Source organism: Octopus bimaculoides, chromosome 7 (assembly GCF_046866305.1).
Source record: "Octopus bimaculoides isolate indiv1 chromosome 7, ASM4686630v1, whole genome shotgun sequence".
Classification (NCBI taxonomy): Eukaryota; Metazoa; Mollusca; class Cephalopoda; order Octopoda; family Octopodidae; genus Octopus; species Octopus bimaculoides.
The window spans coordinates 68,387,174-68,411,852 of NC_142934.1; the positions used below are offsets into that span (position 1 = coordinate 68,387,174).

General features: G+C 35.7%; 1 protein-coding gene across 2 annotated transcripts in view; it reads left to right on the forward strand.

The window, feature by feature from the left end:
• The window catches only part of LOC106868217 (adenosine 3'-phospho 5'-phosphosulfate transporter 2), a 42,573-nt gene extending 18,225 nt beyond the window's left edge, over positions 1 to 24,348 (forward strand). Inside the window, exons 3-9 of one of the 2 annotated variants that reach the window (XM_089355477.1) lie at positions 3,388 to 3,542; positions 4,896 to 5,003; positions 6,405 to 6,502; positions 8,093 to 8,185; positions 10,104 to 10,215; positions 13,208 to 13,277; positions 15,708 to 24,348. In XM_089355477.1, the coding sequence (XP_089211603.1) occupies positions 3,388 to 3,542; positions 4,896 to 5,003; positions 6,405 to 6,502; positions 8,093 to 8,185; positions 10,104 to 10,215; positions 13,208 to 13,277; positions 15,708 to 15,861 (790 nt within the window). In that variant the 3' untranslated portion in view covers positions 15,862 to 24,348. The remainder of the gene's footprint in view (positions 1 to 3,387; positions 3,543 to 4,895; positions 5,004 to 6,404; positions 6,503 to 8,092; positions 8,186 to 10,103; positions 10,216 to 13,207; positions 13,278 to 15,707) is intronic. The other variant, XM_089355478.1, reaches the window with a different exon arrangement.
• Positions 24,349 to 24,679: the final 331 nt, after the last annotated feature.

A 24,679-nucleotide genomic window follows, 5' to 3' on the forward strand; every position in this document is an offset into this window, starting at 1 on the left:
ATGCTGTAGCATTTAGTGGGATTTGAACTCTGAACGTAAAAAAGCTGCAGCAAATATCATAAAGTCTTTGTTTGATGCTATAAAAATTCTGTTTTTGTATTTGGTGTGCTGGATTTTTTATGTGAAACCGTTTGTTGAAACAGATTTTGTTGTATGTCTAGAGTAGAGAGGGCATATCTTCAAAGAGGTTGTAAATGGTGATAAAAGGAGTTTAGCAGACACAACTGATTGATTGATTAACCTAATGATTAAGCAAACAATTGGTTAGTTAGTTGGTTAAATAGGTAACCAGCTGGTGAATAATGATAAAGAAGTGAAATTGAATCTCTGTGTGTGTTTATTATTTGCAAAATGAACTTTCTGAAGATGCAAACAAATCTGCCAATCTGCTACCTGTGACTGATATCTTTCATTGATTTCAAAACTATGAAAGGAAAATTTGAACTTGGTGGGATTTGAAATCAGAATTCAAAGAGCTGGACTGAATATCTCATGGCATTTTGTTGATGGTAATAATTCTGTTTATCCACCACTTTTCAATAGCGCAATGACACAACTTTTGTATAATCGATCATCTTATTGAAAACTGTCACCTGACCCTTGAGTGCTTTAGCACATGTTATCAGATCTAGTCTCTGACTAGAAGACAACACCTTCTCTTCTTCCTACCAGTCACAGATGGTCTGAAAACTGTCATTGACTCTGCCTTTTCTCTTCTGACAGAGCAAAAAAATAAAAAGAGCTGCTAAAGTTTACATTGACAAACTATCTAATACTAATGATTTCTGTTTAAAGTCAGGTGGTCTGAGGTCTTAAATAGAAATTAAATTTTTTAATGTGTTGGTCATAGAAACATTACAGTGTTAAATTGTAAAATGAGCATAAGCTGTTCATTTATTGATTCAACTATTTTATATGCATCTTCGAGCGAGATCGTTGCCAGTGCCGCTGGACTGGCTCCCTTGCAGGTGGCATGTAAAAGACACCATTTTGAGCGTGGCCGTTGCCAGTACCGCCTGACTGGCCTTCGTGCCGGTAGCACATAAAAGCACCCACCACACTCTCGGAGTGGTTGGCGTTAGGAAGGGCATCCAGCTGTAGAAACTCTGCCAAATCAGATTGGAGCCTGGTGTAACCACCTGGTTCACCAGTCCTCAGTCAAATCGTCCAACATGCTAGCATGGAAAGTGGACATTAAATGATGATGATGATGATGATATATGTAAAATAATAATATAATATTTTTTATTGGAACAATTATGCTTACTAAAAGTTTAAACATCTGAGATGAGTTACCATTAATAAGATAATTTGCAAAGTATTAATCCTATCTTTATTATTATTTGGTGAGCTGCCAGAATCATTAGAGCATTGGACAAAATAACATGTGCAATTCTTCTGAGTTCAAATTTTGCTGAGGTCAACTTTGCTTTTCCCCGCTAAAATAAGGAACCACCAGTTGATGGTATTGAATTACCCCACCCCACTCAAATTGCTGACTTTGTGTATTAGAAACCATTATCATCACTGTTTTCATTGTTATTATGTTTATTGATTAAATTCTGATACAATTCTGTACATCCTAAAACCGAGATTCCACACACACACACACACACACACAGCATTGGTGTGGTAAAAAAACACTGGTGCTGGTGTTAATGTAAAAGCTCCTAGTACACTCTGTAAAGTGGTTAGTGTTAGGAAGGGTATCCAGCTGTAGAAACCAAGCCAAAACAGACTATGGAACCTGGTGTGGCCCCTGGCTTTGCCAGCTCCTGTCAAGCCATCCGACCCATGCCATTAAGGAAAATAGACATTAAATGATGATAATGATAAATGCTTACAGCCAGAAAAGCACTGGAATATTTGGTCCAACCAAATGGTTGTTGCATCTTAGTAATGAGTCAAGCAAGATTCGTTTATAAACACCACAGCAATTCACAAAAGTTAGTAGTGGCACTCTTCTGGCAAGAACATATGCTTTCTTTTTATAATCGCATATATTTTGAATAGCTCATTGTTTGGTTTAGTTCATTTTTGACTTCTACAGTAGTAATAGTAAGGAATGCTCAATCTAAAACATTAATGCTTCAAATTCACATGACTCTGATCTTCCTGACATGATTATGTAATAAATCAATTTGCTTTAAGAGATTCAGCAAAATGATGTGTTTTTAATGACTCTTTGACTCGTGTGTCTCAGAGTCACTGATGAGGTCACAGAATGTGTGATGAAAGAACTTTGACAGACAAATGAACTAAAAATGATTATAATAAAACCAAAGTGAAGATTAAATAAATAGCTCATGTAATTAATTGGCAAAAGACAATCCTCCCTAAGAATAACAGGGTGTGTTTTTAATTTGTTATGAAATAATTTGTAATCACACAATCATCTATTGGTTGGCAATGAATTCTAGAAGCATGGTGGGATGTGATATACTTAAAAGTTCCATTAAATGTGTGGTTGTTGAAGAGGTGGAGGAAAAGGGACAATTGCTGAACCATCCCTGAGGTTCTGTAGTACATAAGCTGCAGGAGGAGCTAAATTTAGTGAGTTTTTCAAATATTTTGGGTGCAAAACCAAAGACATATTTTATGAACAATAGAACATATTTTAAGTTTTAATTGAAAATAGACAGGTAACCAATGATCATCATCATTGTCATCATCATCATCATCATCATCATTATCATCATCATCATGTGTCTGTGTTTCCTTGATTTGATATAGTGTGACAAATGTAAAATAAGCATCTTATCATATAAGCATTGTTCTTCATTTCCAGTCTTTTGTGAAATATATCCAACTATGGGGGAATATTACTTTCCTTGGAAACAGGTAGTTCACCTTGCCATAGAAAATCTGCCTTTACTTCTATCTGACCCATGCAAGCATGGAAAGCGGATATTAAGAAGATGATATAGTAGTATTAGCAGATATCTTGGATATATACAAGGCCACAAATATGGGGAAAAGTTGCAGTTAATTGTTATCAACCCCCAGTATTTGATTGGTATTTAAATGTTATGAGCTCCAGAAGGTTGAAATACAAAGTTCATTTGGTGTGATTTGAACTTAGAATGTAAAGAGCTGTATGTTGATACTGCAATACATTTTGTCTGATACACTTATAACTCCGCTGTTCCACTATTCCTGTAGATGTAAACTGTATACAATGTTTTTGTGTTTTAAGTCATTTCTTAAAGTTATGGCATCTAATATTTGCGGTTGGATGATTATTCGTTATTTGTAACTGCTACTCTGTTGAGTAAGAGCTGGACATCCTTCTTTTGTTAGTTGACCAACTGATGAAAGTAGTGACCATAATTAGATTTGAACTTATAACCATGTTGATTTCTGACTCTTTCTTTCTTTGAAATGCAGAGCACCATTAAGGACATATAGCATACTAGCTTTCATCTCGGTAGCTACTATTGGATTGTCAAATTCTTCTATGGGTTATTTGAACTTCCCAACGCAACAGATTTTTAAGTCTTGCAAACTTATTCCAGTCATGATTGGTGGAATTATCATTCAAGGTAAGCAATTTTGTATTTTGTTTTTCCTAACTATTAATAGTAGAAACGTTTTCTGCTGTCATAAACTTTAATGATTATGATACTAGTGAGAGTTATGGTATCTGTAGCGTAAAAGTTATTATTTAACCTTGGTTCAATACTGATCGGGTAGAAAGATCATCAAAGACATGGATGGCAGGGTGAGTTTGGGTCTTTGAAAACATAGTTACAGATACATTATTTACATTTGACGGATATTTGTCCTCATCTTGTTTGTTGTTAACACAATGTTTTGGCTGATATACCCTCCAGCCTTCATCAGGTGTCTTGGGGAAATACCCATGGGCATATGGCGTAGTGGTTAAGAGTGTGGGCTACTAACCCCAAGATTCCGAGTTTGATTCTAGGCTGTGACCTGAATAATAATAATAATAATAATAATAATAATAATGACATCGAAAAATGCCTTACGAATGAGAACCCAGGTTCAAAATTTCCCCAAGACACCTAATGAAGGCTGGAAGGTATATCAGCCGAAATGTGTTAACAACAAACAAGATGAGGACAAATATCTGTCAAATGTAAATAATGTACATAATTCTTCATCTCTTAAATACAGAACTGTATAGTTACAGATGTCAGATTGGCTTTGCATTGATGGTAGACCTAGCAGCCACATCTTCCTCAAATCCAGCCGACCATCGTAAGTGAAGAGACATAATCTCTTGACACTAATCTCTGATATACTAATCTCTGATATACTAATCTCTGATATACAAAAAATTTCTAGTTGGGCTAAACAACAACAATGATTAAAGTAGTAATTGGTTATGTGGTTAAGAAGTTCACTTCTCAGCTACACGGCTTCAGATTCAATCCTGCTGTGTGACACTTTGGAAAGTGTCTTCTATAGCCCCAGCCTAATCAATACTTTGTGATGTACTTTGGTCAACTGAAACTGAAAAGGACTGTTGTGAATATGTGTGTGTGTGTGTATGTAAATAGTTACAAAACTACACTGAGCTATGGTTACAGATGGTGATGTTATTCTTTGCAGCTCAGTTACAAGTAGTGAAGTCACCGTTTGATATTGGGCTGCTACCAATGATGATTGTTAGCACCTCCTGTCAACAAATCATATGCTAGTTCTGTACTTCTCAGTTCATTTGGAATAAAAAAAAAACAAAATCATTACTTGAAAAACAGATATGGATTGGTGACAAGAAATGCATTCAACAGTATAAATTCTTCCTCAGTTTCTTCCTTTCTAAGCCAACTTAGCGTGAGAAAAAAAACAAAAAAACACAAGTAATCAAATTGAATATTATTTAAAAAGCCTATCATCATTGAGACTTATGAATATTTTTCTTTCAGGTAAACGCTATAGTTTCGTCGATGTCATTGCCTGCATTTCCATGTGTGTTGGATTGGCTCTCTTCACCATAGCTGATAGTACAGTATCACCTAATTTCAATGTTTATGGTGAGTAAAGTATAGCTTGTATTTGTTGTTAAATTTACCAATATTTTAGAATAGACTCACAAAAGAAATATAGAAATAGTAGTTTGTTGTCTGGTTTAATACTATCACCTGGTTTTCGGATGCCTTTAGCTGAGTGAGCCATTTGGGTGGCAAGAGAATGGCAAGAGTGACCTGGTTAAATAACTTTATTTAAACATGCGACTGTTGGAACTAGGAAAGAGTATTTGCTTTCATGTATCAGAGTAGTTCTTGGTTTTGTGTGAGGTGCATTATATATACATGCATGCATGTGTGGATGTTTACAAAACTACAATGAGCTATGGCTTTAGATGGTGATATTACTCTCTACTGCTCAGTTGTGGACTTTCATTCTCTTCAGGAAGAGGACTTCATTTTTTTTAAAGATCAAATTCCAATTTGATGTCCTTAATAGATGGTTGTTCTTTTGTTCATATCCAAATGTTACTTTTCTCAGTAGCAGTGTTAAAGGAATCATGCATAAAACAAATAGCAAAGGATACTCACTGACTGTTTGAAAAATCTTTCTTCTGATTCTTAAAGTTCATTGGTTCTGTCCAAATGATGTGAGTTCAGTTTCCCAACTTTCCATGCCTTTTCTCAAAAACTTCTTGACATCTTTTGCAATCACAAACATGTTCAGATTTTCATTGATCCATGAAATGTGGTATTTTGTCATAGGCCTAATTTTAATATTGGTTAGTGCAAAGTTAGATTTGCGAGAAAGTGGTTTTACTCCTTAACAGAGAAATTTGCTTGTTGAAACTTTTTACTAGACCTATCTTTAATAGGGCTGGCTCTAGTGAAGTTAGTGCAAATACACACTCCAGTACATTACAGATTGCCTGACATAGAATTTATTGTATTCTTAGACTAGATATATCACTGAATTCCCTTATTTTTGTGTTCTTGTTTAGTTCTTGGTCAGCTCCGCTTAAATGTCATTCCAGTTGGGACCATCCTCTCTTTTATTTAGGCATAGTTTATCCGTGACTACATTATCCATTAAGATGGTAGGATCTGATTTGAGGATGAGTTGAAAAAGGATTTGTTTGTCCCTAATTAAGAGAAATTTTTTCATTAGTAATATGGAAATATTAATATCAGTTGACAAGGATGGTAAACTTGTGGAAGTAGTTGAGCTGGGAACAAAATACCTTACAATATTTAATTATGACCCTTTGTGTTTTGAGTTCAAATCTTGCTGATGTCAATTTCTAGCTGCCATCCTTCTAGCTAGTGTCAATAAAATAAGTGCCAATTGAAAACTGAAGTTGGTTTAATTGACTGTTATCTCTGCTTCCCCAAATGTGTAGCCTTGTATCAAAGTTAGACATTAATATTAATCAGTAATGTTTCTTTTTTTAAAACTTTTTTTTGCAGGAATATTTATAATATTGTTGGCGTTGTGTGCAGATGCTGTGATTGGAAACGTGCAAGAGAAAGTATTGAAGAAGTTCAATTGTAGCAATATAGAAATGGTAAAAATAACCATTTATTAACTTTTAACCAGTTGTTGTTCCTGTTTAGCTCTAAGGTCACCTCTGATTGAACACACCTATGAGTAAAATATTTAATTACGATCCTCTGAATTTTTAGTTCAAATTCTGACAAAGACACTTTTTACTTGCCATTCTTCTGTAGTTAATAAAATAAGCACCAATTGAGCTCTGGAGTTCAATTAACAAACTGTTGTTACTGATGAGCTAGAAATGAAGCTTTCACCCAGCAGCACAATTCCTTGAAGGCTATCATCTGAACTATGAGGGTTTGTTGCTATGCATTGCACATCTCTCAAGCTTTTCTGCATCTGATTCTTTTTTTTTTACCAGAAGGATCTCTAACCACCTTTGAGGAATTGTCTTTCACTCCACTTCTCAACTATGATGGATCAGTAAGCAGCACTCCTGTGGAGAAAGTGCCACCTTTGCTACCTACTTTATAAACACCTTCACACTACACATTATTGATAAATCCATTCCACTAGATTCACCACTATTCTCATGAAAACTATGCAAATATCTCCAGTTGCTTTGAAACAACATGATTATTGGCCCTGGTAGTGTTTTATCTCCTAATCTCAATGTACCCCAAAGATAACTCCATTCGCATAAAACTTTTCAATCTCTCTCTTTCTACATGCTTATATTCTGATCACTGGAAATATGGTTGTGTGTTCCATTACAAGAAGGACAGCCCTCTCACCCTACCATCTACCATTGTATTGCAATAACTTCTATTATCTCAAAGGTTATTGAAATAATCATTTACAACAATCTTCTCAAATACCTCTCTTTCTCTCGCTCTCTCTTAAATGCCATACTGGTGGATCTAATAGAGACATACTATCAGTGTGCTTACTATTGTGCTTTCATTCTAGAAAAATTTAGTGAAGACTTTGTTGTTGCTATCAATATTAACAAAGCTTTTACCCATGTTTTAGATGAGGATCTCCTCTTGAACCCCACCTCTCTATGGGCTTCATCTGTTTCTCATCTCTTGGATCAGTGTCATGGTGGGTGCTAAGGAGCTCTATCTGACATCTTCTATCACCTATAGTACATCTCATTATTTGGTTTTGTCCCCTACAGTCTCATTGAAGACATGAATAAACTACATTCTGTCATTGACAACAACATACACTCCTACACCGATGATAGTATCATTTATTCTTCCCTAAACTTCCGTATCACAATCTCAATGCTACCCAGACACTTCGTGCCAAATTATGCATTGTCTCTTAACAAAGACTTCACACATCTTCTCTTATAGGGTCATGGCAATTTTGTCTATTTTAACTGCTAAAATCACAACATTGCAAATATCAAGAAGCGATGTTGAGGGTAAACCATATTTGCTGGCAAAAGTGGTGCTGCATGAAACTAATGGTAGGCCTCTAATCAGTTAGGTGAGATGGTGGTGATGACAGTGGTTCTGATGTGATGCGAAGGACAATAATGATTATGTTGGTGTAGATGTCTGTACAACATATGTATACTCATTTATATATTGTTCAGTTATACATGTAAGCTGATAAAATACCTACAGTTTTCCATTTACTTTTAATGCAGGTTTTGTATTCCTGTTCCATTGGTTTCCTATACATACTCGTGGGATTAATAGTAACAGGCAACCTATTGCCTGCTGTTCATTTTTGCTCTGAGGTAAGTCAATAAACCACTACATCTTGGACAAATATAATATTACTTCTTTCATTTTCTTGATATTTTAAAATGTATTGTTAAACTACTAGTAGATTGTAAATGGCTGAATTGTTAGTGTCAAACAAAATATATTCTATATAGTTACAGTTCTTTATGCTATGAATTCAAAATTTCATTTTACACTTCATCTTACCATGGTTGATAAAATGAAATGTCAGTTAAATACTGACATTATTTCATTGGCTGCTATGTTGATCAAAGCAGTCATCCCTGGTTCAGAAAAACCAGTAATCTAGAAAAGCTTTGGAACCAAAGATTGTGGAAAATTGATGTTGTACCTCTATATGAATGAAAAAAGTGCACAAGTTTTGCTGCAAAGGCTTAGATTAACCCAAAGCTATGACAGATGATATCTAAGATTCTGCACTGTGGAACCTTGTGATTATGAATTCTTAACTGTTCACCTGTGCCTGCACAGACATATCTGCACTCACTCACCCTTTCATTCACCCACTCAAACTTTCAGTCACTCACCTGCCCATTCTGTCATTCTTTCACTCATTCACCCACTCCTTCGTTCATTCATTCACTCCTTTGCTCCCTCCTTCATTCTCTCGCTCCTCCACTTACCCCTTCATTGATTTACTCCTTCATGCACTCACTCCTTCACTCATTCTCTCCTTCAATCACTTGCTCTAAGTGAAGGAGAAAGTGATTGAAATCACTCTCACCTATTCACTCATTCCTTCACTCACTTGCTCTTTCAATCACTCTCTCTTTCATTCTCACCTCTTCACTCACTCACTCCTCTCACTTGCCCCTTCCTTTACTCACTCCTTCATTTATTTGAAGTTGAAATTTTCTTCCATTGTGACTCAGACATGAGATAAGTTTGTTTGACAAGTTGAAGTACCAAACTCTGTACAACAACAAAAAGAAACCTCAGCTTCAATCAGAAATATATACACTCTGTATATTTATTTTTCTTGTACAAGAATGTTGTTGACAGTGCCTCTGGACTGACTCATGTGCGGGCGACACATGAAATCTTTCGAGCGTGATCGATGCCAGTGCGCCTGAGTTGGCTCTTGTGAGGGGCCGTCGTAGGATTTTCGAGCGAGATCGTTGCCGGTGCCCCTGGACTGGCTCATGTGCGGGCGACACATGAAATCTTTCGAGCGAGATCATTGCCAGTGCCCTTGGACTGGCTCTTGTGCGGGTGACACAAGAAATTTTTCGAACGAGACCGTTGCCAGTGCCCCTGGACTGGCTCATGTGCGGGTGACACATGAAATGCACCATTTTGGGCGCGACCATTGCCAGTGCCGCCTGGCTGGCCTTTGTGGGATTTTCGAGCAAGATCGTTGCCAGTGCCCCTGGACTGGCTCATGTGCGGGCGACACATGAAATCTTTCGAGCGAGATCATTGCCAGTGCCCCTGGACTGGCTCTTGTGCGGGTGACACAAAAAATATATATTTTTTTTTTTCGAGCGAGATCATTGCCAGTGCCCCTGAACTGGCTCTTGTGTGGGTGGCACATGAAATGCACCATTTTGAGCGTGGCCGTTGCCAGTACCGCCTGACTGGCCTCCGTGCGGGTGACACGTAAAAGCACTCACTACACTCTCTGAGTGGTTGGCGTTAGGAAGGGCATCCAGCTGTAGAAACTGTGCCAAATCAGATTGGAGCCTGGTGTAGCCATCTGGTTTCACCAGTCCTCAGTCAAATCGTCCAACCCATGCTAGCATGGAAAGCGGACGTTAAACGACGACGATGACGAATATAAAAACAAGCATTAATATAAACTCTATATATTATGTGTTTATTTACATTACACACACTTGATTGAACCCCCCCCCAAAAAAAAACAAAAAAACAAAGAAATTAAGCTAAACATTTCAATTTCTTTATTTCCAGCATCCTACAGTAACATATGGCTATTCATTCATCTTTTCCGTTGCTGGATACCTTGGACTTATTAGTGTTTTGACTCTTGTTAAGTCCTTTGGGGCTTTAGTTGCTGTCACAGGTGAGTTAACTTGGACTTTTTAAAAATTTTACTGAAGTTTAACTATATCCAATATTGAAACCTTATGACGTGGGAGAATGTATAATCTGAAATGAAGCATATAGTGAAGAATGAACAACATGTCTACACTGTCATCATCATTGTCATCATCGTCCTCATCATCGTCATCATCGTCATATAATTAACTGTTAAATACAAGTGCAAACTGGAGATGAGATCACATCTTTGGGGAGCAAGCTTTCCAACCATGGGGTCTTGGATTCAGTCCTGCTGAGTGGTACCTTTGGAAAATATTTTTTACTATAGCCCTTGGCTGACGAAAATCCTTGTGAATGCATTTGGTGGATGGTAAAAGAAAGTAGTCTGTCATGTGTGTGTGTGTGTGTGTACATATATCATCATCATCATCGTTTAACATCTGCTTTCCATGCTAGCATGGGTTGGACGATTTGACTGAGGACTGGCAAGCCAGAAGGCTGCACCAGGCTCCAATCTGATCTGATAGAGTTTCTACAGCTGGATGCCCTTCCTAACGCCAACCACTCCGAGAGTGTAGTGGGTGCTTTTGCGTGCCACCGGCACAAAGGCCAGTCACACGGTACTGGCAACGGCCACGCTCAGAAAAGTGTTTTTTACATGCCACCTGCACAGGAGCCAGTCCAGCTGCACTGGCAACGACCTCACTCAAATGTTTTTCTAATGTGCCACCAGCACAAGTGCTAGAAGGCAATGCTGGTAACGATTACACTCAAATGGTGCTATTTACTGGCCATCCCCACCATCTCTTGACAACTGGTGTTTGTTTGTTTATGTCCTTGTAACTAAGTGGGTTCAACTAAAGAGAATGACAGACTAAGAACCAAACTTATGAAGTATAAATACTAGGGTCAGTTTGTTCGACTAAACCCTTTAAGGTTCTGCCCTAGCATGGCTGCAGTCTGATTACTAAAATAAGTGAAAGATGAGTGACTATATGGTTGTGTGGGGAAGAAGTTCATTTCACAATGATGTGTGGCGTCTTGCACATGAGTCTTCTATATTCTACAATAGTCATGGATCAGCCAAAGACCTGTTAGTGAAATATAGTAAACAGAAACAGTGTGGAAGTCCCTTTCACGGACTATTCTTATTTTGAGTGGTAGACTTAATTCATTAATTGGTTTAACTATTCCATATTGTCTTTGGTTGCCTTTAATGAGTTCACTCTGGTGTAATCCTTCAGTCTAGATGTCCAGTGGGAGAATAACCTCCTCTCCACTTCCTCTCCATCATGGAGGCTCTAAAATATTGTCTGACTGCTGCTTTTCCTTCTTTGGCTAAGCTAAAAAGCACCCATGCTGCTGCCACATAAAAAGCACTCGTGCAAGTGCATTTAATAAGCACTCATGCTGGTGCTACATGTAAAGCACCTTTGTTGGTGCCACATAAAAAGCACCCACTATACTCTGTAAAATTGGTTGGTGTTAGGAAGGGCATCCAGCTGTAGAAACCATGCTAAAACTGACAATTGAAGCCTGGTGCAGCTCCTGTCAAACTGTCTAACCCATGGAAAATGGACGGTGAATGATGATGATGATGACAATAATGGTTTTATACTCTCAGAATTTTCAGTCATATTTGTTACACAAGAACTGATCAGATAATGCCTCCCATGTGGCAACGTATTTTGCACTGCATTGGTAGAACAGACTTGTGTCTGGCTTATTTAATGTGACAGATCCTGTGGGTTACTCTCAACATTTTCTGTCTGCATCTTCCATGTCTACATGAGCAGATCTAACTGGGAAGTTTGTCAATATTGCTATTGATGTTGTGGTTGTTTAGCCCTAGGACAAAAACGACCCCCTTTGGTCATGAATGATCTTGGGATTGTACCTAGAAAATTCCCCTCCAAAGCACACAAGTCCAGGCAAGGTTGTTTATAGAAGACCAACAGTCACTCATGCATACCAGCCTCCCCTTTCCATGCCACCAATGTTATCCAAGGGAAAGGCAAAGACCGATACAGCTTGGCATAAGTGATGTTGGAACTTATTTCTACTGTTGAATGAACTGGAGCAATGTGAAATAAAGGGTTTTACTCAAGAACACAGCACACAGCCCAGTCTAGGAATTGAACTCACTATCTTATGATTGTGAGCCCAACACTCTAATCACTGAGCCATACCCCCTCACTAAGGACAGCAAACCTATGATTAAAGTTATTCTAGCCTAACTGTTCCATTTAAGACCACATTATCTAAGGCTACTTACTTTTAAACAGTGGCTTGTGAGTTGAAAGATATTTGGCTGCTAATTTTAGTATGTCAGGTGACTATGTGGAAACTTTCTTTCATTGGCTCATTACAACAGTGTGTGTATGTGTGTGTGTCTCTCTCACTCTGTTTTGTGTCTAAAATTACCTGAAAAATCATTTGTGGTCTTCTGGTCTGTTAACTTCTCTCTCTTTTAACCCTTTTGTGACTATCCCACTTGAAACTGTTCTTAGTTTTATGGTTGAGCCTTCTTGCATTAAAGTGATCTAAAACAAAATCTTACATCAAAATTTCATGTTAATTTATGTTCCAAACACCAGCTTAATACTGACAGTTATTTTAATAAATTCATTATTTTCAAAATTAAATGAAACATAGGCAGTGTGTTTCAACAGCAATATGGTGATGAAAGAGTTATATGCTATTTGATGTAAATGCTTACTGAAATTCTGAACATAATTTTCTTGTATGGGTAATATAAAGCACTTACATGAGATATATATATATATATATATATATATATAAGCAATGTTAATTCTCTAAATTAGGTATTAACAGTAGCTGCACGATAAAGTGAAGTATATTGCCACTTAAATGTGGCTGACCTCTAGGGGTGGATGTTACTGTTGCTTTTAGCCCCAGGAGGACATCTCCTCCAGCTGGCTTATCGACACACTCATATATATATGAGAAGATGAGGTTTTCTCTCTAATTTCTTCCTTTTTCTTCTCTTTCAGTGACTACTTGTCGAAAAGCCTTAACCATTGTCTTGTCATTCATATTTTTCACAAAACCTTTCACCATTCAGTAAGTGTTGTTTGCTTATATACTTGTTGGTTTCAGTCATTGAATTGCGACCATGCTGGGGCATTGCCTAGAAGTGTTTATTAGTCATTATGATCAACTTATCCTATTGATCTTAATGTTTCAAATGGTTAAGGCAACGAGCTGGCAGAATTGTTATTACTCCAGGCAAAATGCATAACAACATTTTGTCTGTCTTTATATTCTGAATTCAAATTCCACTGAGGTCCACTTTGCCTTTCAAAGTGGTATTTGAACTCAGAATATAAAGCTGGACAAAATGCCACTAAGCATTTGGCTTGGCATGATAATGATTCTGCCAGCTCATCACTTTACTATTGCTATAATATTAATGCCCTTTCATTGAGCCTGATGAAATGATAGGTGGTACATTGACAGAGTTGGTAGAGCATGCAATGAAATGCTTTGCAGTATTCATTCAGACTTTCAACACTGGTTTCAAATACTTTTGAGGTCAACAGATGAAGTACAACTAAAGGATTATGAAGTATTGGAATTGTTAGAATGTCAAATAGGATGTCTCATAATATCTGTTGTGGCTCTTAGCACCCCTAGTTCAAATTCCATCTTGGCACCAATCCCTTGGTTTATTCATCTGATCATAGGACTCAATTATCATGTTGTTAGCCAATATAACTAGGCAGGCTTACAACTAGCACAGATAAGCTAGTAACAACATTCTGAAGTTTCGTTCAATGGTGGATTGTAAAGCAGGTGAATGGAACTGAAGAAATAAGAAGTAGAGTGCATCTTGTTTGATTGCACTTTAAAATATAAAGGGACAAAATAATCTACTGGCACTGTATCATTTATCATTTTTGACAGCTCTTATACATTGTGATATTCATTATGTGCTTCAGAAGCAGCATTAGCTCAAAATAGCAATTTCAGTATCATACTCAATGCAGATATATCACTTAATGCTAAATTAACTGCAGTATTCATCCTATCAGAGATATTATCTTGGGATGAATACTGCAGTTAATTTGGTTTACTGTGATGTATCTGCATTAAGTATGATATGCAGATTGCATTTACAATATTGATTTCTTTTAGAGTGGTGGATTGGCAGAATTTATGAAAGCAGTGGACAAAATATCATATCGTATTTAGTTATGTCTATATTATGACTTCAAGTCCAGCTAATCTTAGTCGTTCCTTCCAAGGTCCATAAAATAAATATCAGTGATGTACTGGAATCACTATAAATGACTTATACACCTATTTACAAAAATGCCTGTCTTAGAAATCAGTATGAATTTCTTTCAACTAGATTCAATGCTTCAATACCAAGAAATATATAATCTCTGTGTATTACTGTTATTTGTATGTGTTAGCCTGGAGATAAAGCAGTAGGTGAGTCTAACACCACTACTTGGTCCTTAAATACCTTGAGTGGAGTTTGCCCTAGTGCAACCATTTGGATCAGATGTTTAGAGTAGGCATTAGCCCATTAGCAATATCAATATTAATTTCACTTGTCCACTAGTACACACTGGTGAAATGAATGAAGCTAACATCCACTCTGAATATCTTTAGTTAAAAAATGATAGTTGAGTGGGAGCCTTACATTGTTCCCTGTTAATATTGCTTTATCTCCTATTAATCATATATTCACCATCATCATCTAGTGTACCTTGGCTATCAATGACTGTTATTGTTTTTTGCAAGATATAAAGTTATTAGTCTGTGTAATATCACTCTGCAGCAAGCACAACTCATTGTCAGCCGATTGGACTGGAGCAATGTGAAATGATGTGCCTTGCCCAAGTGCACATTGCACTGCCTGGCTTACATATCAAACCCATGATTTTACACTTGTGTGCCAAACTGTCCAACTACCAGCCATTAGCCTCCACACAACCATGCATTATATATGGGTAGGTGAAGTTACGTATGTACAATACAGTAAATGGTTAACTGGAGGTAATCAAACTTTTGTGTTGCCTCTGTTTAACTACAGATTGCGTTTTAACATTTCATAACCATCAGTAAACCTTAATTTAATCTCCTATTAACTACACATTACCTCCATTGTAACTATATGTTATCTCTTGTTAATCCTACTTTACATTTTGCTAACCTTATTTTAATCACCTTTTAACCTTAATTAAACCAAAATTGCTGCCTTTTAACCTTAGTATAAACTCTTGTTAACTCTACATTTACCTCCTAGTAACCTTATATTACCACTTGTTAACCACACTTTACCTCAGTTTACCTTATATAATTTCCTATTAACTATGTGTTACTACCACTTGCCAATATTACAATGCATTCGATTTAACATCATCACCTTTCAACTTTATTTTAACTGCCTGTTAACCTTACATTAAACCCATTTATCTTACTTCACCTTTCTTTAACTATATATTACATTCTGCAAATCTCATTTTCTTGTGTTTTTTACAGTTACCTCTGGTCTGGTCTTATTGTAATACTAGGAATCTTAATGAATATTTACAGCAAGAATCATCAGAAATTCGAGATGAAAAGTTTTACACGCTTGTTAAAAGTGCTGTTTCGCCATAAAACCAAAACTGTGGGTTTGGAAAGAATCATTTAAAGATATTGCAGCTGTGATATGATACATTATTCATCAACGTTGAAAGAAAAATCATTTTTACTTTTACTGTAATTCATAGACATGTTTCTTTTTAATTGTTTATTTTTTTATTATTATTATTTTTTTTTTGGTGGGTGTGACATTTGTATTCATTTCTAATTTATGGTGTATTCCTTTCTTAGAAAGATATATAAGTTTCAAATAATCATTTCAAGTATGTTGTGTTAGTTTGGAAAGAAATTTTATCAAAAATCATACATTGAAGTTGAATCAATTACATTATAGTAGATGAAAATGTTGTAAATAATATCCATCTAAAACATATACACATATACCATTATATCCACTTTCGTTTATTTTGTAATAATAATATATATTTGATATCTAATAATATATAATTCTATTACAAAATATGGTGTACAATGAAAGATTTTGATATCTAATAATTTGTCTATGAAAGTATTTGTTTCCTACTCATAGCTGACTGGTTCATGATAGAAAGGGCCAGAGTCTCATGCTATAAAAGAGCTGTTAACCTAAAAAAAAAATCATTTCACCCATACAGGCATGGAATAATGGATGTTAAACACTAATATATAAATTTAGAATGGAAATGTTGAAGCAATGAGAAATATGCAAATGAGTATTTTTTAACAGTTTGTTTTGAAATAAACTCGGCTACATTAGTTTAAAGACTCTTTGGATGGAAAATGGTAAGATGAAAGCTTTTAGTTTGGCGGCAGGAAGATTGGGATTGATTTAGTGTAGTTAGTAGCATTCCTGTTTCAGTTTTAGATGATGTAGAGTTTGAGTCCTGCTAACAGCTTTCCATCATTTGTCAACTCAAGGTGGTTTTCACGTAATGTGTTGCAAGATCTTACAGCTGAATTCTCTTTGAGATACATCATTGATTAAGGTTTATTTATTTATATGTGTGTGTGTGTGTGTGTGTGTGCATGTGTGTAGGTGTGTGTGTGTGGACTGATATATGGGCCTGTGGTTAAAAAGTTTGCTTCATAACCATATGGTTTCAGTTTTGTTCTTACTTTGTGGAATGATGGGTAGGTTTTTTTCTCTGATAGCTTCAAGGAATTGGTTGATAGAAACTCTAGAAAACCTATTTTATATTATTATTATTATTATTATTATTATTATTATTATTATTATTATTATTAAGGTGACTAGCTGGCAGAATTGTTAGTACACTAGATAAAATGCAGCTAGCAGCATTTTGCCCATTTTTATCTTCTGAGTTCAAATTCCACCAATGTCAACTTTGCCTTTCATCTTTTTGGAGTTGATAAGATAATTACCAGTTGAACACTAGGGTCGATGTAATTGACTTACCTCCTCTCCCAAAATTGCTGGCCTTTTGCCAAAATTTGAAACCATTATTATTATTAAGGTGGCGAGCTGGCAGAATTCTTAGCACATTGGATAAAATGCTGAGCTGTATTTCTTTTGGCTCATTATGTTCTGAGTTCAAAGTCTGCTGAGATCAATTTGCCTCTCATGCTTTTGGAGTCAATAGAATAACAATTGAGAGCTCTCGGGTAAATGTAATCAACTCCCCTTCACCGTCAAAATTGTTGACCTTGTACCCATAATAGAAAGGATTATTATTACTATTAAAATAATAGGATTCCTTCAGATCCAGACTATCACCTCAGTAGCATTTCATGTGAGTATTTGGTTAATGTAGTGCTGAAAGAGGTGTATCAACAGTACTCCTCATTAATCAACTAATTAATTAATTAATTAATAATGAAGCACTCTGCAAATCCAAAGAGTGTGTAGCAACAAATTGTAGTACATTTATCGCAGAGTAAATAATGATAAAAGAATTTGGAATAAAAATGATTTCCTTTACATGACAATTGTTTCCATGAGATTACTCACTTTGTACATGTAACAAATTAGTAAATAAATAACCATGCTTGCTTCATGCCCTTGCTTGATGGGGCTGGGGTCGTCCCAGATTAGTAGTCCTAGAGGCATCATCATGCATAGGGCCTATCAGATCCAATGGTATTCTCCATTGCTGGCAGTTCTGTGCCAGCCCCTCTACATCCTCCAAGGGGATGTCAAGCTTCTGGAAATTATTCTCAATGATGTCTAGCCATCTGGTGTGGGGCCTGCAATGAGGCCTCTTCCAGGCTGCAACTACTGTGTCGAATGAAAGTGAAGTCCTGGTAGGATGACCTAGTGGGAGATGGAGGGCATTGCTGTACTAGCACATGCAACAGATATGAGGTGGGAGGCTGTGGGCTTGTGTGTGCATGCATGCAGTTCTTTGTTAGGAACTTGATGGTACCATCTGATGTTCTTGATCATTCTCAGGATTCTGCTATCAGAGCTGTTGATCCTCTTTGCCAGAGTCATTGAGAGGGGCCATGTTTCTGCTCCTTAAAGGAAATAATAATCATGTAAAGAAAATGGTCATCTTTCCTTATTCATTTATATATTATGTCATAATGAAAACCACAAGTCTTGTGCATTGTGGTGCCAGATACTTACATTGTAGGGCACTTGACTGTACTGGCTAAGCTTTGCCAATCTCGAGAAGGATCTGCGATGGTCACTCCAGTATGGTAGCAATAAATTTTGTGGTAAGGCTTCAACAAATATAATAGCACTCAATCAGTTAAGAGAGTAAAGATAATGTTTTAATGAAAATCAAAGTCTTGTGCATTGTGACACAGGGTACTTGAATCATAGAGTGCTTGAGTGTACTGGCTAAGCTTTGCCAGTCTTAAGAATAATCTGCAATGGTCACTCCAGTATGGTAGCAATAAATTGTGTGATAAGGCTTCAACAAGGAGAATAGCACTGGAGTAAACATTGCAGATTCTTCTTAAGATTGGCGAAGCTTAGTCGGTACAGTTGGGTGCTCTATGATGCAAGTATCTTGCACCCCAAAGCACAGAGATTGTGGTTTTCATTATAACTTCATCTTTATTCTCTTAGGTGATCGACTGCTGTCCTACTTGTTGAGGCCTTACCACACTCTGTGGGGGTAAGGGTGGGGTTTATGTTTGTGTCTTCCTATTGTCCTGACATTGTATGTAATATTGGTAGTGACATTGTGTAGATGGTGTTATTGTTTAAACCAACTGCAAAATGAAGTATGCAGCTATATCATTTATTTAACATCCATGTTCCATGCTAGTTAAAACAGATTTTTGAAAATGTTCCCATAACTTGAAACATCATAGATGCATTACCTCTGTACTGCAAAGAAAGTTTTTAGGCAGTTGCTCAACCTGTTAAAAATAGCAGCCAAATTTTCCTCAAATCATACACAATCTTTTTATGAAAATGGCACATTGGACAATGTAGTTCTAGGTACATTGTCTGAAAGAATATCAGATGATCGAGTTTAAAATGCTTTGATCTCTGGTCTTTTCCATTAGAACTAACATGAAGATAAACAATCAGTATTTTCACAAAAGATGTGCTTTAGGTTTCTCTGAGAAATCCCATATTCTTTACACGACCACTATATTGCTGAATTTGAAGTTCAGTTTTCTTTTTGCTTCCATAAAATGGAATTTTTATTGTAATCATTTACTAGAAATGGTAGTTTCCTTTGTAGTAAGTTATCTGGTGCAATACACTTTTTCACAACTATCCTTTATGCATGGTAGTAACTTCCCACTTTTTACTGAGATTACTTCCAAGTGTTCCATTTAGGGTGTGAAGCAGTCCACCACTTGATTGATGTTTCCTATTAGTACACAACCAAGCTCCTCTCATTAATTTTTTTCTATTTTAATGATCATTGCAGTTCAGAGTTTCTCAACGTGTACGGAGTTAATCATCACCTTTTCCAAATTAATAAACTTACTAATGTGTCGGGGTATTTTTTCTGTCATTTGTGCCTCCACACACACACACACACACACACACACACACACACATACACAATACTTTTTGGGAACCATTTCTAAAAGAATCATTTCACATTCTCTTGATGTTTCTGAATTTTTATAACACTAACTACATACATGCATGCACACACACACACACACACACACACACACACACACATGTGTAGAGAGAGGAAGAGAGATATTGGGTACTTGTGAATTAAAACAGCTGCCACTCTTTTTCAATTTTATGCCATACATTTTGGTGCAGACTGTAACAACAGCATAGAATACCTCATTGAAGGATGTGATATTTAGTTAGTTTTTGTTTATGATGGTTTTGAGGGCCATGTTCACCTGGCTTATTTTGTATTTTTTTTTCCTGCTATGAATCTTAGGAAGGTCACTGTGAGCCTTCATGTCCATATTTTGGACTTTGATCCATTCAGCCATTATCTGTTCTTCAAGTTCTCTCAGGTACCTTGTCTTGTTACCAATATTATTTATTTTCTCTAAATTGTTGTTAGTCTCTTCAGTATGCTCATCTGCAATGGTTTGATCATCAGGAAGAGTATTTTGGTTGTTTCTTGTTGTGTGTCATGTTTACTTCTTCCTGCAAAGATTTTTCTTCTATAACTCTGGCACAGTTCTTGTCTGTTAATTTGCAAATTGTAAATGCTGGGTTGTTTCTTAGATCTAATTTTACATTCTTTTATTTTGTCAATTTTGATATCAGCTTACAGTTTTCATCTTATGATATTTCTTTGCACATTTGTAAACTTGTTGCTGTTTAGGTTTAGTCCTATGTTAGGAGTCTTTTTTTCTCCAGTGAGAGAAAAGAATCCTAATATAGGACAAAGAATCCTTGTTCAGTGTTTAAGCTGTCTTATTATTATTTAAGGTGGTGTGCTGGCAGAATTGTTAGCATTCCAGGCGAAATGATTAGCAGTATTTTGTCTGTGTTCATGTTCTGAGGTTGACTTTGCCTTTCATTCTTTCAGTATTGATATGTAAATACTAGTTACGCACTGGAGTTGATACAATTGACACATTCTCACCCCTGAAATTGCTGCCCTTGTGGCAAAATTTGAAACCATTATTATTATTGTTGTTGTTGTGCTGTTGCTGCTGCTGTTGTTGTTTAAGGTGGCAAGCTGGCAGAATCGTTAGCATGCCAGGTGAAATGCTTAGCAGGATTCTGTCTGTCTTCACGTTCTGAGTTCAAATTCTGCTGAGGTCGACTTTGCCTTTTATCCTTTCAGGGTCGATAAAATAAGTACCAGTTGAACATTGGGGTTGATGTAATCAACTTATCCCCTCCCCCAAATTTGCTGCCCTTGTGGCAAAAATTGAAACCATTATTATTATTATTAAGTGGATGAAAGTTACAAAGGTGACTCAAGGACAGAGTTTCATACACAACACTTATCAAACTTGAGTTACTTCTCTAACTTTATGCCAATTAAAAATAATAATAAAATCTATTTACTCCTGAATTGTATTCTGTTTACCCTGTTTATTAAACGAAATTTATATACATGCACACACACACACACACACACTAGGAGAGAAAGAGAGAGACATGACCTGTTTATTCACTACTAGTAAATATGTCATCACTCTTTTCCCTTTCTTTCTCTCCCTCTCTCTCTCTCTCTCTCTCTCTCTTACACACACGCAAATGTTTATTTGTGAACCATTAGGCCACTATCATCTTCAGACAAAATATTTTACTCTGCTTTCCATTTGATTTTTACTTACTATTTTGTTGGTACAGACCATTCCTAATTTTCTTAGATTCTACCGTTTCACCTGTAAGGAATTTAATTTTGATCTCTCATTGCTGTGTTTATCAACTCATTCTTTCACTAATTTCTATCTTTCTCTCTCACAACTATCAACAAATGTTTTCAACCAGTCTTAAAAAGAAGAAAACGAATCTTCCATGAAGTAATGGCATTTTAAATATGTTAAAAATAAACAAGAGAAGACATGAATCCCTGTTGGGTTGTTTTCAGTTGAGGCACAGTAAACAAACACAGATGGTTGTGAAGCTGTATAGGAGAGAGCATCCTAGAGCAGCATGTTTATAGTGAAGTTATTTCGCTATGTTAGCACTGCTTACTAATAATGATGGTAATAAGATTGTGAAATGTATAAACATGACAACATATCTTAGTCGCCTCCATTTTCCTAAAACTTGCTTTCTACCAAAAATTTTCCATGGGCTGAGAGATCATGCACATGACAAAACATAATAAATTGCATATTATATAATTTAATTATTACATATATACGAGGTGTTTAGTAACAGACTGTTGTAAGTGCCACAACATAAAAACTGAGAAAAATGCAGTCAAAGTTTCGTGACTTTCAGAATGTGATATTTTGGCAAGGAATGAAGTTAGGAAGCTGGTTTTGGTCTTAAAATGACTGTGAAGACCTCTGCTAGTCATTCCACCTATTTATCTATGCATCTGAAAGATGAAACTGACTGCTTTTTTTCTCATCTTGAAGAATATACTGGTACTATGAAACGGTGTATCGCATTGTATATTTTAGCCATAATACCTAGAAAAAAACATACAGAGACCCCATCCCCAAAGGTATTGTTTGTGTTTTAATATACTAAGGTATATCTTTAAGAGGTAATTAAGACACTAGTCCATTAGTCAGACATAGTAAGATAATAGCCCATTATCATTATGATGGTAACAAGGAATATTAGAAAATGAGCCATAACACCTCGAAAAATGATACAGGGACCACACTAAAGTTATTGATTGAGAGTGTGTGCTTACAATGGTGTATTACTATGCTCTCTAGCCCAAGTTTGGGTGAGCAAGCAATGTGTCAATAGCGTTGAGGTACAACTTTTTACAGCCGGATTTTCGACCTTATTGCAAGCCTCACCAGTTCGTCCAACTTTTTCAGATTCTAGATGTTGAGACAAAGAAAATAATATACTCACCTTGAAAATGGCTAGGGTGGCGCTTATGACATTCTGTTACTAAACACCTCATATATGATGCAAAATCACCCTGCAGCAGTGTTCTGCAACTGCTATGCCGCAGTGTAACCTGAATGTAATTTTTTCCCTATACTTTTAGTTCAGGTGTGCCGTCGAATTTTGAAAAGAATATGTGTACTGCAGGTGGAAAAAGTTGCAGAGCACTGTCCTACAGACAGTCATTAGTCTATAAAATAGAAATATTAAAATACTTATTCTTTCTGTGTGGCCTAGTACCAAATAATTCATAGTCTGGTATTTATCTTTAGACTATTACTTGGGGTACCCTGGTCTAGCAGATAAATCACAAATAATTTAATATTTAATTTGCTCGAATAGTATTTTCATGCTGCAACAATGATAATTAGTTGACATTCAAAGATTAATATTTTCCTAGAGTCACTAATTAAAATCCAGAAAATGGAGAAGTAGCATTAATATGATTTATTAACTGCAAAAATTCAACATGTTCACTTACAGCTGTTTCAATTTTGCCCAAAAGAATTAAGTCTTTTGAGATGTTTTGGAAGAATAACATGTAATAACCTAATGATATATCTATTTTACTCCTCTGACAAGATTTTGCCCAATAAAATGTGTTAATTACTGGAATTTAATTCTTTTGGGCAAAATTGAAACAGCTGTAAGTGAACATGTTGAATTTTTGCAGTTAATAAACTATATTAACGCTACTTCTCCATTTTCTGGATTTTAATTTGAATATTTATAAATCTAGATTACTATTTTAGGAATATTACTATTCACAACAAAATAATAGGTAACAAACCAGTAATTCATTGGATATTTACTATCCCTTAAGGTGGTTTTTTAAAATCTCTGTTCATATATATATATTCTTTTTGCTTAGGCATAGGAATACTAATAACCTGGTGTTAGAACTCAGTATACATATGCTTCAGAAAAAATGCATTAGTTGAGTACAGAGCATAATTAGGTATATAAATGACAAGGGAACAAGAAATTATGTATTGTATTCCATTAGTTTACAGCTCTTTCTGTTATAAGATGCGATGCACTTGTAGTTCAATATTTATACATCACCTTATAGCAGCAACAGTTGAAGATTATTACACACACACATTAGAGTAAAAAAAATACAACACAAAATATTTCACTGATTGAAAACACTGACATGTCAACAAAATTACATTAATGACTACAGAACTGTTTACTGTTCTATAGCATTGATTGTTCTACAGCAAATTTTTTTTTCTCTTTACTTATTTTTAACATTATTTCAAACTTCATCAGTGATGGTCACATCTGAGAAAGAAGAATCAAATAAAAATACTAAAGAAAACATTCCATATCAACTAGAGTTTTAAAATATAAAAAAAAAATCTTTCTTTCTTGTTCTCTCCCTCTTTCTCCTCTTTATCTTTCATGTTAAAAATTATTAAAATTATCGGAAATTTATTGTTTACAAAAGAAGATTAAAGGCATATGAAAAAAACAAGAATTATGGTTTGTTCTTTATGTTGAATGATTTAGTTGTTTTCCTCTCTTTTTCTCTCACTTCTGTAAAATGTTCATATATTTTTGAGGATGAATATTAAAAAATGAATAATGAAAAATAACATTCCAAAAGTCTTTGTTTATTTCTTATATGCATACATACATACATACATCTATATCTATCTGTCTGTCTCTCTCTCTCTCTCTCTCTCTCTCTCTCTCTCTCTCTCTCTATATATATATATATATATATATATAAAATCTGTCTATCTAGCTCTTTACACACACACATGTGTATATGTACATATGAATATTTGTGTATATGTATGTATTATATCTGCTTGTGTTGTATGTGTTGTAAAATTCAAGTTGACTGCTACCTTGCGATAAATACAACACTACACTCCATAAGTAAATGTTCTGCTGCTATGTTTAAATTAGCTTTGAAATAATGTTACATAAT